Source organism: Salminus brasiliensis, chromosome 2 (genome assembly GCF_030463535.1).
Source record: "Salminus brasiliensis chromosome 2, fSalBra1.hap2, whole genome shotgun sequence".
Taxonomy (NCBI): domain Eukaryota; kingdom Metazoa; phylum Chordata; class Actinopteri; order Characiformes; family Bryconidae; genus Salminus; species Salminus brasiliensis.
The window spans coordinates 54,721,093-54,740,376 of record NC_132879.1 but is presented as its reverse complement, the minus strand read 5'-3'; the positions used below and the strand labels follow the sequence as shown (position 1 = coordinate 54,740,376).

The 19,284-nt window shown below is 42.9% G+C and overlaps 1 protein-coding gene across 3 annotated transcripts; it reads left to right on the top strand.

Annotated features, from left to right (window-relative positions):
• The first annotated feature begins 1,266 nt into the window (after nucleotides 1-1,266).
• On the top strand, nucleotides 1,267-19,065 carry cd9b (CD9 molecule b). 3 transcript variants are annotated; one of them, XM_072673202.1, is made up of 8 exons: nucleotides 1,267-1,456; nucleotides 13,259-13,361; nucleotides 16,875-16,972; nucleotides 17,608-17,682; nucleotides 17,772-17,873; nucleotides 17,960-18,049; nucleotides 18,168-18,251; nucleotides 18,510-19,065. In XM_072673202.1, exons 1-8 carry the CDS (start codon nucleotides 1,388-1,390, stop codon nucleotides 18,573-18,575), a joined length of 687 nt encoding a protein of 228 aa, XP_072529303.1. In that variant the 5' UTR covers nucleotides 1,267-1,387; the 3' UTR covers nucleotides 18,576-19,065. The 3 variants fall into 3 exon arrangements, with proteins under 3 accessions (XP_072529303.1, XP_072529304.1, XP_072529301.1); XM_072673203.1 differs by lacking the exon at nucleotides 1,267-1,456 and adding an exon at nucleotides 7,228-7,407; XM_072673200.1 differs by lacking the exon at nucleotides 1,267-1,456 and adding an exon at nucleotides 11,488-11,678.
• Nucleotides 19,066-19,284: the final 219 nt, after the last annotated feature.

The following is a 19,284-nucleotide window of genomic DNA, read 5'->3' as shown; positions in this document are numbered from 1 at the left end:
AGCACAATGTGATGGCATCGATGAGTAAGGCGACAGCGCATACTAATGAGCAACACTGACAGCATGTGTAAAGGCCACAAATTTCATAACACAAGCCCACAGCTGGGCTTAAAACCCAGTTCTGTGGGAAAAGCCTGTGTGTTGTTCTTCTTTTGGGGTGGGGGTGGGGGTGAGGGGGTTGGGTGGAGCAGTGGTCACTCTGGTTGGTTAATGTGCAGTTAGCTGGAGTGTGCATCCTATATTTAGAGGATCATTTGTAGGCCAGATGATTGAGACCTGTGTAGAGTCTGGTTCACAAACAATGTAAATGTACCCTCAAAGACACACTACAACCCTTTGTCCTCACATTTCAATACACTACATGTCCAAATATTTGTGGACACCCCTTCTAATGAATGCATTCAGCTATTTCAAGTTGCACAGACGCCTCCACAGATGTGCAAATGCACACACAAAGCTTGTCTAGTGCCTGCAGAGAAGTATTGCCAATAGAAAACATCAGCCTATTGGCACTGTGCCTAATGCCAGGCGTGGGCTAGAGGGGTATAAAGCCCCCCAGCAATGAGCTGTGGAGCAGTGGAAGAACTGTGCTCTCTGGGGATGATGAGGTGGGTTGGTAACAGATTTGACGCTGCATGCAATCAAATCCTCACAGCAATGCTACTCCAAAATCTAGTATAAAGCCTTGTTCTTCTTCTTTCCTGGACAACTCTTCAACTCTTTTAACACCCTTGATTTCAGAAGAAATAATGAATGTGCGGGTGTCCCAATACTTTTGTCCATATAGTGTACATTACAATATAGCTCAATTCAAAAGCATGTAACTGTACACCAGTTAGCCAATTCCAATATTTCTAATGGTGACTATGAGAGGAATCCCTGTCCACCGTCAAAGCATCTGGACCTGGTCAGGTACCTGTTTGCCACTGAACTGTGGGATGTGCTGGATCTGCATAGGATGCCCTGGTCAGGGGCATCCTATGGGTGGGATTTACTGGACCACCCCATAAAGTCAGTAACCCCCCTCAGATTGCCCAATTTTCCAGTTGCAGGGCTGACCAGGGCTTGGCACCCCCTATAATAAACAGTCTAATAAACCTTACCGTCCACCATTCCAGACCTGAACCATGCCTTGTGAATCACTGTTGTGAGCCCCCCCCCCCCTCTTTCCCTGCTGTGGTGGGAGTGCACTGTTACTCACGCGCCGTCCCGGAGGAGGAGCAGTGCTGACCAGCGGAGAAGAAGCGAAGTGCAGCAAACAGCACAGCCACAATCCTAACAGCAGCTTTTGGGATTTACTCACTTCATTTGCAGAAGGAGGACTAACCCCGCGTGGGGCTGAGTGTGCAGAGCTTGGGCTGCAGGCTGCGGTTCAGCATCCCTCATCATGGCAGCGCTGACCAGCGGAGAGCTGTGCGTCAAGTATCTCCTCTTCACCTTCAACTTCGTCATCTGGGTGAGTTTCAGCCAACTGTTGCTCTCCCTTCACTCTCCCTGCACTCATGTTGTCATATTAGATTAGGTATTATTTTATTATATTAATATTTTATTTAATATTCAGTAATAACTCATACAGGTTGGGCTTAAATGTAATGCTAAATAAGACATTAGGCAATACGAGGTTTTACATGGATTAGGTATAACAGACATTTCAATTAATTTCAGAACAAGCTGCTAAATAATAAATGATCAATTATAAATAATATAGCCAGTGATTTATATACTGTAATTAATGATTCGACTGCTTTCAGCACTTCTGAAATGTAAGGATATTAATCTCCCTATAACAACATTCCCAATGCTCCACGGCTTTCTCACTTATCTTCCTTTATTATTAGGATTAATTGGCAATGGCCTTCAGATTCAGAAAGCAGGCCTGAAGCTGGACACAGTTAAATGGTCATCTCCCACATTTTCCTTGAAGTTTGTTTGTTTGTTTGGTATGAATGGGCCGAGCTAAACTGATATCCTGACATGAAAATATCACAATAGTAAACATGTAACTGAATTAATACTGAGTGTTCTCTTTAAGCCATAACATCTGGTTTTCTAATGGACTAAATGTGTCTTTAAAACATTAAATAAACATTGATCCACCGATCAGCCATAAGCGTAAGAATCTGAGACTTTTGAGCAAGAAGAACCGAAGAACTGTGATGTTCTGGATGACAACTGGATCATCAGAACATCAGGCAAGTCTTGTAGGGTGTAGGTCCTAGCATGCAGCGGATAGTACCTACAAGAAAGTGCTCCATGCTCATGGAGACCCCACTTCACAACTTACAGGACTTAAAGGATCTGCTGCTAACTTCTTCTGCTGCCAGATACCACAGGACTTAATATGACTGATATATATATATATATATATAATGTAAATATACGCCTCCCTGTTAGAGTGGTGGTCAGAAGAAGAGGGAGGAGACGGGTGGAGGTGGGTGCAAAGTTTGTTCGGACGGGGATAGACTGGGACAAATGATTTATTATTCAGATTTTTATTATTCAGTATTAATTTGAGTAATACATTTCTCTAAAATAATAATTGTATAAAATAATAAATATTGTATTGTAATTTATTAATTTATTGTATAAAATAATAATCTACAGCTTCATCTTTTTAATTTATGTAAACCTGTGAAAATGAACAGGAATCAATCAATCAATCAATCAACATTTTAGAGAACACAAAATCAACAATCAATCAACTCTTTAGCTTGCTCTAAAGAGGCTCGGACCCGGATCTCTGTACAGTTGCTTTGTGACAGCGTTTGTTATAAAAAGCGCTATATAAATAAAGTGTGATTGATTGATTGATTGATTGATACTCACTGATGCTCATGGAGGCTAAATCTCACACCTTACAGGACATAAGGGCACCATTGTTAGGGACCTTGTTATCATATGATCTACAAATCTATCAGAAACTGGATGTTCATGCCATTAAAACTCATAATCAATAATCAATTGTTATTGGGTTTCAAACTGAATAGACATATATCATTTATTAATTTATTGTATAAAATAATAATCTACAGCTTCACCTTTTTAATTGATGTAAACCTGTGAAAATGAACAGGATTAACACGACCATAAACATTTATCTGCAAGCTTTCTGGTCGTCACTACAAAGGGATCGCCATACAATCACCACTATTATCCCAGTAATGCCATCATGGTACAGAGGGTGTGGAGCTGGTGTATCAGGCAGAGCGCTGCAGCTGGGCTTCTGCACTGTGTGCACTTACAGGCCACTTTACTTTACTGCAGCCGTGCAGTGAGAGGCAATGGCTCACGTTCGAGTCATTCTCTACTTCTTCATCACTGGTGGGGTGAGCCCCTCTCTCACCCGGCAGCGACACTGAGGTGTTTAAAAGCTCCAGCAATGCTGTTGCACCTCATACACACTCACATACCAGGCACGTACAAGGCACGGCCGTGGCAGCATCGCTGCTGCGCTGAGAACAGTCCAGAGCACAAATTCAGTCTGGTCAGCGGTCAGTGGTCCCATGAGGGTACCTGATAGACAAGGTACAGTGGGGTTGATCAGTTGTGTGACAGATGTCAGAAACAGTGTGATAGACAGGGTATAGTATATATATATATATATATATATATAGTCACCATATACAGCAGTCAGCCATAACATTAGTACAGGTGAAGTTTAAAACATTGACAAAGGGTGGATATACTAGGCAGCAAGTGCCTAATATCAAAACGAATAATACAGTCAGTTCTTGAAGATGATAAGGGAGGCCAGCAAGACTTATTTAAGAAAAATGAGAGTTGGAGGACGCCTGAAAGAGTGTCTACATTACAGTGCAGTGTTGGGCCATTAAAAATATATCAAATGAAAACAGGCCTAAAAATAATTGTGTGCATCATTCTATGCATTAGCTAAATCCATGGTCTTTCAAGCCAGGACATTCATATAATATAATCATATAAAAAAGTCTAATTCCTTAAAACTGGACTGATTATCTGAGCTTTAGAGCAATTATTTCAATTAAGAAAATTAAAAAGGACTTTTATTTTGCATAATTTTCAATACATCTGGAATTTATATACATAAATCTTTAAATTGCTTAAGAACGTATTCTCTTTAACATTTTACACTCAAATCTATATGCACACTATATGTCCACATATTTATGGACACCCCTCCTAATGAATGCATTCAGCTACTTTAAGTTGCACTCATTACTGACACAGATGTGTAAATTCACACATACTCACACACACATCTTGTCTAGTCCCTGTAGAGAAGTGCTGCCAATAGAATAGAACTCTCTCTGGAGCAGATCAGCCAGATGAACCTATTGGCACCATGCTGCCTAATGCCAGGCGTGGGCTAGAGGGGTGTATATAAAGCCCCCAGCATTGAGCTGTGGAGCAGTGGAAGAACTGTGTTCTCTGGAATGATGGTGGATTGTGCTCCATCCAGTACTTCTGGGATGAGTTGAGGAGTTGGGGATGAGGTGGGATGGTGATCATCCAACATCCTAACCTCACAAACATTCTTGTTGCTAAATGCTATCAAATCCTCACAACAATGCTCCACAATGTCACAGGTGGTTCTCAAACCAGTTCTCAAGGCCCTTCAGATGCACTAAGGAACCAGAATCAACTGCTTCCAGGTTCTTATAGTACATAATTGGGACGCAGCCATTGTTTCCTGATACTTGGATTACGGGGATAGCCGGGTCTACAGCAGTGTTGTACATAGCATGCCCTGCCTGGCACATTTTAGTAACACACCTGATCCAACCAGCCACACTTTGCATGGGTGGCCATGGGAACCATCACTCATGGTCCATTGGATTTGGACTCCTGTCAGTTGTCCTAAAGTACTGACACCTTTTCCCAATAACCCAAAGATCCCTGAACACTCCCATACAATGTGTATTAAAGAGCCAGTGGGGCAAAAAGAGCAATACGGATCCAGAGCAACTGATGCCTAATTCTCTGTTATATATGCTATGTGACGAAATTTCAAGTGAATATACTGATGATTCTGAGTGAACGCAAGAGCTGCTGCGTCGCTCTAACGGTCTCAAAGTTCACGTCGCAGCTTTGTGTACTTGTGGACATGTTCATGTGTTCAAGCGTGTCCCACAATCACACTGCCTTTTTGCAGCATTTGGAAACGTCAGATGTGCGCACTATAGCGAAACCCAAGCCATAGATGTGAACTTTGGAACAGGCCCGAGTATTAGGTTAACACACACCAAGCAGTATTCTAACCTAAAACAGCCCTTTTGAGAACAACATCAGCATGATGATGAGTAAAATAACATATAAATAACAATAATATCTACTAAATTAAATAAACAATAATGTATTTCATCAATTGTCTGATTATGTGTTCATTGCATGCACCAGAAACATACACTAAATGGACAAAAGTATTGAGACACCTGCTAATTCAATATCTTTGTTTCTACTGAAATCAAGGGTATTAAAATAGAGTGTATCCTGCTTGTTGGAGGGAAGGGAAGAAGAAGGTTTTCTACTAGGTTTAGATTTAGATCCCCAATTCAATAGTTGTCCAACCAGTCTAACGGACTGAAACCAGTCCCAAAAGTGAGGATGGAGCACCCTCATTCCAGAGAAAAGCGTTCTTCCACTGCTCCACAGCTCAATGCTGGGAGCTTTATCCCCCCCCTCTAGTCCATGCCTGGCCTTAGGCAGCATGGTGCCAATAGAGAGCCCTATTGTATTGGCAGCACTTCTCTACAGGGACTAGACAAGCTGTGTGTGTCTGTGCATTTCCACATCTGTGTCAGCAATGGGTGTTACAGGCATTAGAATGCATCATAATGAGAACCGCCCTTTCTCCAATTTAGTGTGCAGTCAAAACTGAATGATCATTCCTGGAAGGTCCTGGCCCGATTAATCCCACCAGCCGTCAAGCATAGGTTGTAGAGGCTGAGACCACTGGAGTCAACACATCCTTTGTGCCTGCTCCAGGAACCAAATATCATATATTTCAAGCTTTTAAACGGGCTTCTTTGTGTCAGTGACTGTTATCTGTTGTTAGCAGAAGGATCTCTATGAAAAGAGCAACATCCTTCCGTCGCTTCCTTCATGTGTCAGAATTTATAGTTTACTTTCTGGCCAAAGCCAAAGTTACTGGAAGTCAACAGGGCATGAAAGCCAGCATATTAATGTAGTGATAGCCAAGCTGTTCAACACTTAGGCTGATCTCTTTCAGGGTAAACCAAGCAACCCAGAGAAAAGCCAAGACTCCTCAGATGTTAAGATACCTGCAGATGCTCTGTGTTGTATGTCCAAATGTTTGTGGACACCTCTTCTAATGAATGCATTCAGCTGCACCCATTGCATATGCACACAGTGCTTGTCTACCCCCTCTAGAGAAGAAGTACGGCCAATAGAATAGGACTCTCTGGAGCAGATACACAATAGGCATGAGCCTATTGGCTCCATGCTGCCTAATAATGCCAGGCGTGGGCTGGAGGGGTGTATATAAAGCCCCCCAGCATTGAGGAGCTGTGGAGCAGTGGAAGAACTGTGTACTCTGGAATGATGATGATGATGGTGGTGGTGGTGGTGGTCCAGCCAGTACTTTTGGGATGAGTTAGGGAGTTGGGGATGGTTAGATGGGGTGGTGATGCTCCTGTCACTCCTAGGTCTTCTTCCCTGGACAGCAGACGCAGTTACTCCTGTAAAAAACAGAATACGACCTTTTATTATCCTTGATTTCAGAAGAAACAATGGACGAGCAGGTGTCCCGTTACTTTTGTCAATTTGGCTGTTTAGCTTTGACGCTATTATATAGCTAGCTAGCTACACTCTGGCATGTCGTATTGTCTTAAATGATGTATTAAAAATGTCTTGCTGATTAAATCACGAGGATGACAACAACACGCCCTGAAACCGGAAGCATTAGCTAGTAGCTAGTAGCATTTAGCACGCAAACTAGCTGTTTATGAAGGCTACAATGCTGCTCATCCATTCAGACAGGACGGGGTATCGTCCTAATTCAGCATACTGTCAGAGCAGACCGCTTTTAATCGTTTTAAGACTCAGACTAGGGCGGACATTGCCCCAGACGCTGTGCTGTGAGTTAGCTAGCGCTAGCTTCCCCGCTACTTTCCAGCAGGCACCCACAGCGCATGCGTGGAGCGGAGCATGTTTAGGCGCCCGAAATTATGCCTGAACACAATTGCAGAGCGACTCCGTCCAGAACCGAAAGTGAAATGTGAAAGTATTCAGTTTAAGCCTAATCTTAGTCTACATCCGTCTTTTAATGAGAAAACAAATTTATTTATTTATTATAGCTAAGCTTAATTCTCTATACGTGTAAACTATTAAAGCTTAACCATGGGAGTAGTAGGAGGAGGTGTGAGTTTCGTCAAGTATCTGATGTTTGCCTTTAATTTGCTGTTCTGGGTATGTATTATCTCTCTGATAGTGATCAAAATGTTGGTTTAAGATTTGCTTGCTTTTTATGTATTTATTTTTGTCGTAATATCATATTATCTATATCATTTTATGTATGAAATTTCAATATCAGCACTGTTCAATATCATTTCCAGTATTACACTCTGAATTTCTACAGTGAATAAAATATACTAGGAAATATTTCAGATATGTTCAATAAAACTAATTAATTTACAAACAAATAATAATAACAAAAATTACACAACTTTTTTTTTGTCTTTAAAATAATATAGCCTATAATAATTTCTGGAGCATTGCTGTATACTTTGCAACAGTAACGATAACTTGCTGATTCAGCCCCCAAGACTAGCATCCAGCATTACAGCATTTTACAGACCCCGACATTAACACCGACATCGCCTTCAAGATCTGACTGTTCACTTACCGCCTAATATGTAGATCCTATTTCTGGACAGATGAAGACACTGTAGATTAAGATCATCAGTGTTTAACACTTTAACACTGGCAGTGGTGATAATGTTATGGCTGATTGGGCATGATTCAGTTCTGTATTACACCCGTCATTATAATTCTGTGTATTAATTTATTTTAATAGAACCATTACCTAAATAAGCGATCTGTCAATCATCTGTGGGTCAGGTATTGTACAGGACATTGATGTCCCCACATTTCTCAGCAGACCTCGCTAGACGCTGAAGGAGCTGCCTGACCAAAAAAGCCCTCTTTTCTTATTTTGCTGTCTTACCAATGCCGTTCTCGATGCCACATGACCTGGCAAACCACAAACAGCACATGCTACAAGGAGTTTCCATGTGAGCTGCTGGGTCGTCTCAGACGGGACCCCCTGACCCCTCAGTTTCAGAGTGCTTAGTGATGATTTAGGAAGCTGGATTCTATGATAGTCTGGCCTTATTTGCAAATAATTGGCACCTTTAAGAGTGTAATATGGTCTCTTTGTTAATTGCCTTTAATAGCAGTCTAATGTGCAGCATTTCCACATGCTGCTGCCCTACAGATTGCAGTAGCATAGTCACCTTCAACTGGTCCTCTCCGGTGAACAGAGCAGCCCGATGTTGAATAGTGGTTCACTTTTGCATTACTTTTGATCATACACTCTCTCTTCATGCTCTTCGTGCACACACACACACACACACACCACTACTTGCTGCACACTTCTCCTGCTTCAACTATCATGACCACCCTACCACACATCGATTCTTTTTACTTCTCTCCTCCTGGAAACTGCTAGGATCGTAAATATTTGCGGCCTAAATTGAGGAGTAAGAACTTTACATTACCTTTACATTTAAATTTACATTTGACATTGATTTAATAGGATTTACACAAACTCGAACACCATTGGGCTACAGCATTCATCTCTTGTAAGGGCTACATGTTCAGCTAATTCTGGACTAAATCTGGAATCTGTGAGCTGATAACAGTACTGGCCGGGTATATGCCTCATCACATCAAGTAATATTGTAAAATATGAATCCCTAGAAGATTCAGTGTAATGGAGATTCAGACAGACACTTACTGGATGGCTTAGCCTTCATGTGTTCTGTTACTGTACCAGAGTCAGCACTAGAGTCTCTGAGAGGTTCAGCTTGTCAGACAAGGCCGACTGAGATCTTACACTTGCCCATTTTCCCTGCTTTTAACACCGATATCACCTTGAAGATCTGACTGTTCACTCGCTGCCTAATATGTAGATCCCATTCCTTGACAGATGAAGCCCCTGTAGATGAAGATCATGGTGATAATGTTATGGCTGATTGGGCATGATTCAGTTCTGTATTACACCCGTCATTATAATTCTGTGTATTAATTAATTTAAATGGAACCATTACCTAAATAAGTGATCTGTCAATCATTTGTGGGTCAGTTATTGTACAATGTTACCCATGAAACAGTTAAGCCAGTTTTCAGATAGGCCAGGTTGATCATTAATCAGAATAGGGTCTCGTTCTGAGTTTTCGTTCCTCTAATGTGTGAAGTCAGGTATCCCCACGGCAGGATTTAACATTAGCTTTGTTTTTTCCAACTTGTCCAGTCTGGCAAGCAACCTTACCAGATTAATCAGCATTTCAGTTTCCATGTCAATGTAAATATATATATATATATAGATATATAGATAGATAGATACATATAGAAAGACAGAGAGACATATAGACAGATAGATAGATAGAGAGATAGAGACAGATATAGATAGAGAGACAGATAGAGATATAGAGAGATAGAGAGACATAGAGAGACATAGAGATATAGACAGATAGAGAGACAGATAGATTTTTTTTGTTTTGCTGTAGATAAGCATGGTTTTCATAACATAAAAAAATTACATTGTAGATCACCATGATAAACCAATCATAAGTTTTGTTTTTTTTTTTAACAAAACTGATCAAATTCCAACCACTGAATGATATTTGTTTTTATTATAAATAGATTCTCAATAAAGTTGTCAATAATTTTAACGCTAGCGTTTGAATGCAAGGGTTAACGGATATTACCCCACCTTCTGCAAGCCATGGCATTTTAAGGTCTGCGTCGTGTGGATAGTCGGTGAAAGGTCTTTCTGTTTTAACTCCTAAAACCCTGTACGAAGGCCCGTGCTTCAGTTCTTTGCGCTCATAACTGTGGTATTCTCATAAGTAATCAAATAAGTTTCCTAGACCCCAAAATAGAACCCTGTGGGACGCCACAAAATACACTAAACCAAAGGTGCCCAAATAATTCCTAGAAGCTTCTGCATTAGTATTAATTAACAGCATTCCAAACCCAGGGTCGAAAGGTTAACTGTGATATGCTGTTGTGATTCATTTGGTCAACGTGAAATCGGCTTTGCTGTTCGTCCAGTGTATGTTCGTCCACGCTAGCAGCTTTTACCACAGCTGTACACTTAATTTGACAGAGCGTACATTTCATCTGCCTTGTTAGGAGACACCATGCAAACAGAGGGGTCAGAATCGCCCCATGGTGAATGGATGAGACCTCTTTTTGGTATGGCGACGGGTTAAACTAAGGAGTTTGGGCTTAGTTACATTTGTCGTTCCATTAGCACATTGCCTCCCCACCTTAATATAAATTTGCCCAATTTGACAAGTGATTTTTGCAGCTGCTGTCCCAACGTCGCCCCGGGAATTTGGGCAATCGCTGTTGCTGACCCCTGGCCATGCGATGAAATATTACATTTTAAATGTCTCTCTTGCTTCACCTTGTTTTATATCAGAAGAATCCCACACCTGTTGGAGGTGCAGCCCGTAGCCCTTGCCTCTGTTTTGCGTTCATTTTGTATTTGGGTTTAGAGCTCGTCAGCCCACTCGGCTTCATGAATATGCAAATAGCTGTACTTCAGGCCCAGCCACCCGAAACTTGTACAGCAGTTTCAGTTCAGAAGCTGTGATCTTTTCTAAGCAGAAACTGAGGGTGTGCACCATATCCACCTTTAACCTTCTCAAGTCTCCTCCCCTTCTTCCAAGCTATTTTGGAGGGAGGGAAAAAAGCTAGCGCCTCAGGGCATAATGGCAGAGTTGTTGCTTCTTCTAGGAGCCCACAGGGAGCGGCCTGTTCCTGTGTTACCTGTGTATTTTCTCACAATCTACTTCATCAGCTTTTCACAGAAGACTTAAAAAACAGCTCTGGTTACCTAAAGCACTTTGACTCCTAGTACCTCTAATCTGCCAGGTCAAGAACAGGCTTGCTGGCAAGCATTCTTCACGTCTGGATGTACACACAAGTCAGACTTTCCAGGACAGAATTTAAACAAGTGTACACAAGTCAAGTGCCACCATTAACACACACACACACACACACACAGCAGCAGCAGCAGAAACCTCGCCTTATAGCTTATATAGAAAGAACAGGCCTCCATAGTCATATCCTGATATCACCCCGTGGTTCGGTGGTGCTTGTTTTCCAGCGTTCCAGGGTTCATACAAGAGCCATAAGTCATTTCTGTGGGTATTCATGTACTGCAATTTTGCCCATCCCTCATGTTGGCCCTCCCACACTTCCATCAGCCACTCACATGCAGCACAGAGGAGTCATAAGGGTGGTGTGGGTAGGGCTTTTTCCTTCCTCTCCCTCACTCAAGGAGACAACACTGTCTTGTTAGAGCCTGCCACACACAACTTGGGGCTGGTTTATTTTAGAGGTTGTTTCCCTACACTTAAAAAACTCCTAGCCTAATCATGGGTGTAGTAGGTGGAGGTGTTAGCTGCATCAAGTACCTGATGTTTGCCTTCAATTTCCTGTTTTGGGTATGTATTCTCTCTCTCTGCTGTGGTGACTTTGGTGGAAGGTTTGCTTGAGCCAGGTGGGAGCTGGAAAAAGAGGTAGAACTCCTTGTTGTGTAAAGATGTTGGTGGTTGCCATGTATTTATCATATTTCAAGCACGTATTTGAGCTGGGTTTTATGTGTGAAGGGTCTCTTTGTTTATTATTTAATAGTTAACCTCATTAATTCTCACCCAATGTTGGCTTGTCCATCTCAAATGGACAAAATTGGTGTGTTGTGAGGCAGCAAGATGGCTGTTATGCAGCTTATAAGGGTTTCAAACTGACTTGTGTTTCAGCTCTGCCCTGTGAGCTGCCCATGCTTTTAGACAAGCAGGCCTGCTAACGTGCCTAAAAGCAGATAAAAGGGAGAGTGGAGTGAGGGTGGCTATGAATACAGCGTCTCTCTACTGTCATTTAGGCCAGAGTGTGAAGTCCAGGCTGATTTTACAGCTACCGACTGTAACCTCTGACCATAGGAGGTCATTTCTCACTGGGGGAGGCCCATGTAGTAGCATGTATATGCTGGTTGTGAACCCATGTAATCTTCATTGACAAGTCAGCTTAATCTAAACAACTGAGCAGTGGTGCCAGATCTTCTACTGATTTCCTTCCACCCACAGGTGTAGGCCCATGTTCAGTCAATGAAGAAACTGCCCCTGCAACTTTTGGGTTAGCGTGCATGTAGGCCTCCTGTAGTGAGGTCAAATAGGCCTGCAAGCATGATTTTAGTGTTCTGGGTATTTAAATATAAAAAAGACCAAACCAACAAGGCTAATGAGTTCATACACTGCATATAGGGCACATTAGCACATCTGCAGTACGATGCAGCACTGCATTTATGCTGAGTCGCCAGCAAGTTTGTTTTTTGCGAACTTGAGTAAAACCGGACACGCCCTAGACTCCCTAGTCTGCGAGTGTTTTTCTTTATGGCGAAGAAAGTTACTTGTTCCCACTAGACTTCAGCATAGTAAAGCATGGGCGGCAAAGCCAGCATCCTGACTGTGAGTCATGCATGACCTCGGATTGTTCATCCTCTTGATTGCCAAACCAAAGCAGGGGGTGTCAGAGGCCATGTGGGTTGTTTAAAGCACCTGCCTTTTAATTATATCAATTCCTGAAGTTTAGGGACTTTAAGTTTAATCACCCTTATTAACTCATATTGAAAAATATGAATCGTGTGGTCAACCCAAAGTCTGACAACCTGAGGGCCGCTGTTGGCGCTCAAACTGCTTCCAAGCAATGACGCCATCTTCTCTGGAGGACTGGTTGTACTTCATTCCCTCAGGCTAAGAGTTGGTTTCAGGCCATGACTGACCTGTTGAACACGTTTCGAGGGGGGGGGGGGGGTTGTTGGCTTTTTCCACTTCCACAGCACTGTGATCATCTAATTAGCCAAACTTCCTCAACTAGCTGCCGTGGTAGTGCCCATGTTTGCCCAAGCAGGCTTGTTTGCCAGGCCGTACCACACACACACACACACACACACCAGCCTCTGATATCTTGCTGAAGGAGAGAAAGTCAAACAAATTTAATTTGCATGTTTCTGTTGTGCTCTAATCAGCTGGCAGGTACAGCGGTCCTGGCTATTGGGCTCTGGCTGCGCTTCGACAAGAAGACTGAAGGCCTTTTTCAAGTGCAGGACTCCCCGACTGCGTTCTTCACAGGTACAAACGGGGGCTGGCGGGGCTTATGTTGGGATTACACTCCTGTTATGCTGTGGTTTCGCAATCCCAAAAGCATAGAGAGACTGGCAGACCACTCCACTGACTCAAAAAGGAGTAGCCACACCTCAGGCTGTCTACAGTACAAACGTTGTGTGTGTGTTGTGAGTATTGTGGTTGTCACGGGAACAAGTCACACCCAAACACCTATGGACCAAGTCATTTGAATGATCCGTGAGCTCGGTTGAGATTGTTGCACAGTTTGTTAACAGAAAGGGAAATGGGGTCAATAAGGAAGTTCTTTATCTTTATCAGGAAGGGAATTGTTCTTCAAGGGCCTGGGAGGTCTTTCATAAAGCAAGCGTTTGCAGGTAGCCAAACTAAGCCAGAGTCCACCTCGTCCAATGGAGAAGCGGCATTCTGCTCAACTGGGCTCTAATTATCCAGCTTATTGAAAAATCCAATGTGGAGAACGGCTAAACTCAAAACACACACTGTAGACAAAAGTATTGGGACACCTGCTCATACATATTCTAAACAGATTCTTCAGAAGTCATTGCTGTGATGTTTTTTTTTTTTTTTTTTAACTGCGTTCAGCAACAATAGCATTAGTGAGATCAGGATGTTGGATGATCACCACCCCACGTCCTCCCCAACTCATCCCAAATGTACTGGATGGAGTACCGTCCATCCATCATTCCAGGGTGAACAGTTTTATTTGCAGTACATCTCTACTGGTGTGTGTGTGTGTGTGTGTGTGTGTGTGTGTGTGTGTGTGTGTGTGTGTGTGTGTGTGTGTGTGTGTGTGTGTAGTTCAATGCATGTTCGTTAGATTGAGTGTCCACAAACATTTGGCCATGTTCCTATGACCATGACCGTGATCCTATTTTGTGTACAGGAAGGCATAATCTCACTTCAAGGTTTAGATAAGCTGGCTCCTAAGAGTAGCCTAATGATATGGTTTCATGACAGATGGACGTGGTCCTGGTTGGTGGTTTGTAGTATTAATCTCACGCCTGCCTGTCTGCCTCCGTCCAGCCATCCATCCATCAGTACCGGTATCGGTGGTAGTGTTGGTGATACTCTAGCAGTAAGAAGCATTTTAAAAATGTGCTCTCCTTGTTCTGGGTGTTTCTGTAATGTGTGTGTGTGTGTGTGTGTGTGTGTGTGTGTGTGTGTGTGTGTGTGTGTGTGTGTGTGTGTACCTTTGTGCATAACTGAAGTGCACCGAGCGATAAGTTCGCTTTCACCTATGCGTTTACTCATGTTTATCGGTAGTGCTGAGGGCTGGCGCTCCTGTGAAACATGAGACTTCTCAGGAGTTCTGGTGGTGTTGTAATGTGATTACTTGAAATAAATGAAACTTGATCCCTTAAAGACCAGTGAAACCAGTGTGTTGGTAAACATGACCCAGCTCGTCATTTTATTTACCGTGGAATTCTTTGCTGTCATCGGAAATAGAGCGGTGAACTTCCCCATGTGCCATGTCTGTGAAAACGCCCATCTTCGACCCGTTTGTGGCCCATTTTTAATGCGCTCAAACTCAAAACACACACTATAGACAAAAGTATTGGGACACCTGCTCATACATATTCTAAAGTTAAGGGTATTATGGAGTAAAACTCTACTGTCGGGGAAGTAGACTTTTTACTAGATTCTTAGTCATTGCATGTGAGGTGATTTTCCCCAAAGTCCTTGACATCTGTTTTATAGTTAAAATAAATAAATCAATAAAATAGTAGTTGATTGACGTATCGACTGGCCCGTATAGTAGGTGTAACGCATTGAACTTATCAGTCCTAACGCCGAAACACTCATCAATCATTAGGTGTCCGTTTAGTTTAGCATGTTTTGTGGAGTCCCTCAGGGTTCGGTTTTAGGGTTTGTTGAATTGTTGCTGATTGTGGAGGTAGTGCAGTTTAACGTTTGGGCCTAAGTGTTTTGTACTGTAGTGGGCTTTAAAATCAAGAAGAGCGTGATGTGAAGTGGTGCCTCCCGGTGGCAGCTGCTGAATTGGGAGACTCCCGGTGCACACAACATAACATGACTGTGTACACCAAGAGCTTGGAGTAAACAAGATGACTGGAGTGTGGTGTAAACAAAGTGACTGGAATATTCCATGCTTGGTGTGTTTTTGGCCGGACCACGGGTCATTTTGGACGTTTCTAAAAATACTGTGTTTATGAACACAGCTGGATCAGCATTGTGTCTGTAATCGGCTACACTGCTCTCTGAATACCAGTATCTGTGGCCGATTTATTAAAATATCAATAATAATAATAATCATTTTAAAATCCTCCCTGGGCTGCTGGGTTAGTCACTTTTTTTAAGGAACTGGTCTTTAGGTGGTGTGTTTAGGGACTGGTCTGCCAGCAGTGCTGTTTTACAGGGAGGGGCAAATGCCGTCACATTTGCCCCCGTCCTACTGGCTCCCTCCCTTTACCCTCACAGAGGCTTCTTTCTCTGCAGCCTCGCAGCCTCCCCACCTCCCAACAGAACCCACATTGTTCGGTCCTGTTTGCTTCCTTGTTTAGAATTGTTACAGAGGCTCTCTCTCGTTCTCCGCCACACTCTCACTCGCCCTCACCCTCTCTTCAGTAGGCAGTAAGTTTGCTCGGCCTGCCGGCAGCACAGCACTGCTGTGAGAGAGGGCTGCCCTGCAATGCAAAACATCTTAATGATGGGCTGTCAACAACAATGGCCAGTGGGTGGTGTTATGTAGACACGCCACTGCAGGCTTCAGCATTGGAGCTATTGTTTTCTGCATACGCCCAAGCTGAGCTAATAGAATGGCTGTGGCGTGAGGCATTGTTTCCACAGAAGCCGCTTAGGGTTTTTTCGTGGTCCACCATATGCCAAGTTTTGGGCGGGGTCAGGGGGGGAAATCATACCAATTTTGCTAATATTATAAGCTGCCCTCTTTTAAATGAAGTGGTTAATGATTTAGGGCTAATAAAATCTTTGTATTTGTGTGATATTATTAATATTATTAATATCAGTCATTGTAAAGCAACATTTGTGATCGGCCTGTTACACCAAAGGCTATCGATTGAGGCCCCGAACAGTTCGTTTTCCACTGCAGGGCTAATGTAGCTAGGACCTAGTGGAAGCAAACACCCCTAAATCCCTCTCAGATGGTGATCTCGGATACATTTGTGTGGTTTCTGACACTTCATGATGGCCTGTTATCCATAAAAGTGAGAAAAAGCATCGCTAATATGGTTAGCCTTAGTTTTGAAGCCTGACCTTTGATACTGCTTGCTTTTGTAGACCTCATATAGAGTCTAAAAACACAAATCAAGTTTAAGATTACACAACAACTCTAGGTGATTTGAGTCGGTCAGGATTTATTGATTTAAGCCTGCGGTTGGTGTCTGCGTATGTGTGTTGCTAGTTAGCCTGACGGCTACTAGCAGGAGGACACCATCCAGGTCTTGCTCAAGGCCGATTGAGTTCATTTGTGGATATTTGGTGTGCTGTGCATTTCATCTGCTGACTAATCTCTGTGCTGCTTAGGTGTTTACATTCTCATCGTGGCTGGGGCCCTCATGATGGTGGTCGGCTTCCTTGGCTGCTGTGGGGCAATCCGAGAGTCCCCGTGCATGCTGGGATTGGTGAGTTCTTCAAGATCCGGTATCCTTCAGCCTGGAGTAAACTGTTCTTCTGGGATCCTATGGATGTTCCACCTGTGGAAGACCATAGCTCAGTCTTAGAAAACCTGGATCAGCCATAACATTAGGACAGTTATAAATAATAAGTAAATAATTAATTAATTTACTGTGGCATTCTTTTGAGGGGGGGGGGGGGTATATTAGGCATCATGTGAACAGTCAGTTGTTGAAGGTGTTAAAAGCAGATCTAGACGACTGGGTCAGAACCCACAAGAACTAAGAAAGAGCTAAGTGAGGACAGCCAGTGACTGAGGCTCAATAATGCGATCCATAGAGGTCCTGCATCACAACTTGCGGGACACCTTCAGAGTTATTGTGGAGTTCATGCCTTTAGAGGTCAGATCTCTTGTGGACGGCACAAAGGAGACTTGCTCTGTGTTAGGCAGATGGTGTTAATGTTATGGCTGATCGGTGTAGATGCAGTGTTCTCTCATTAAAATGTGGCCCAATATGTTTAATTCAGTAAATATTCAGGTTTGTTAACTTTTTAATGTAATTTAGGGGTCAGGGTTGTTTAAAATGTGCAGCTGTGTGTATAATAAGTGTTACGGCCTAAAACCTCTCCTGCTCTTTTCCAGTTCTTCATGTTCCTGCTTCTCATATTTGCAGCTGAGGTGGCAGCTGGAATCTGGGGCCTGTCCAATAAAGATAAGGTAAGTGTGGTATCCAGACTCGACCTAGATTCTTGAAGAAATACCACAATAGCCTTTCACAATGCAGTTTCGGTCTCCTGCTTGTGCAGATTGTGAGCGAGTTGAAGGATTTCTACACGCAAACCTACAATAACTACCTAAGTACGAAGCAAGAGGCGCTGAAGGAGGCCCTGCGAGCGATCCAGTACAGCGTGAGTGTTGACATTTGTGGACGGTGTTGGTGAATGCTATGGACTTTTGGTTCATGCTGAGTCACTTCACCCTTTTTTTTTATTAGCTTCAATGCTGTGGTACCACTGGAACTGCTTTCGATGTTGCCCAAGACACCTGTCCGAAGAAGGAAGGACTGCAGATTCTAGTCACAACGGTAAAGGACTCGAGTATAACTTTAGTGGCAACCCAAATAGCCTAGATAATAGACTGACTCCTGCATTGATCCTGCATTTGTGTATTTAAAGACCTCTCCTCCCACCTCTTTGGTTTAGAGCTGCCCAGCTGCCATAGATGACCTGTTCAACGCCAAGCTGCACATTATTGGAGGTGTTGGAATTGGCATTGGTGTGATCATGGTGAGTAGTATGGCAGTTTCGAGGCAATCCATCATCCGTTACCCATGCTCTGCATTCCTTCGTTGCTACTGTTGCTTGGTTGGACGAGCCGTCTGTTGAATTGCATCTTTACCAGGGTTCTCTAAAGCCTGTCCAACCTAGCAGTTGGTGCAATGATGCACACCGTACACATGTCCAGAGCATGGACAGGTCATGGGATTTGCCTACTTTTCGGCCCTGTCGTTGCTGGTAACCACTGGTAACCTTTCTCTTTGGCAGATCTTTGGCATGATCTTCAGCATGCTGCTGTGCTGTGCCATCAAACGGACCAGAGATATTGTGTAAAGAGCTTGCAGAACCCCGCCTCGTCGCGGCTACCAGTGTGTTGATTTTAGCTTTGAGCAAAGGCCAATGTGTACATCGCCAGGGACCAAAGCTTCAGCACCCCTTACACTGTCAAACCCTGTTTTCTGATGCTGGCCGGAGACAGCCTCTTAAGCTGAAAAATGTTACCGTAGGCCGTTCATGAGCTGTTTGAGTACTAAATTGGCGTTGGATGCTTTTGTTACCAAATTTTACCCTTCTGAGTTTTACCGCAGCAAAATGGCCTTGTCCCCCCACCCCCCCCACCCCCATTTTCTTTTTAAATATATGTATAAATAAGCTCTTGTAAACATTTTGATTTTATTTTCATTTTCTAACACTTATTTTAAGAGATGTATGATTTTTAATAAATATTTTCCCCATATGCCTGTACTAGACTGGATGAATAATGTATGGATATGAATCATTTTTGAAATGCTAAATAAAATAATCTAATAAACTAATACCAATATTGGGTTTTATGGTGCCACTTTATATATGGTATAGGCTCACTTGTTTCTTGCACAGATATCAGGGAGTATACGCTCCTCTGGTGAGTATATACTGTAAATACTTTGGTCATTTATGCTTTAGAGGGTTTTGGGGTTTGTTTTGTTTTATTTTTTGTCCTCCAAATTACAGTGCCAAACGAAGGCACAGTTAATTGGGCAGGAAACTGATACTGAGACTA

Coding starts and splice junctions, on each gene's coding strand:
- cd9b (XM_072673202.1), top strand. CDS start 1,388: ATGGCAGCGCTGACCAGCGGAGAGCTGTGCGTCAAGTATCTCCTCTTC. Junction 13,362..16,874: donor CCCGACTGCGTTCTTCACAG/GTACAAACGGGG, acceptor TGTGCTGCTTAG/GTGTTTACATTCTCATCGTG. Junction 17,683..17,771: donor GCCTGTCCAATAAAGATAAG/GTAAGTGTGGTA, acceptor CTGCTTGTGCAG/ATTGTGAGCGAGTTGAAGGA.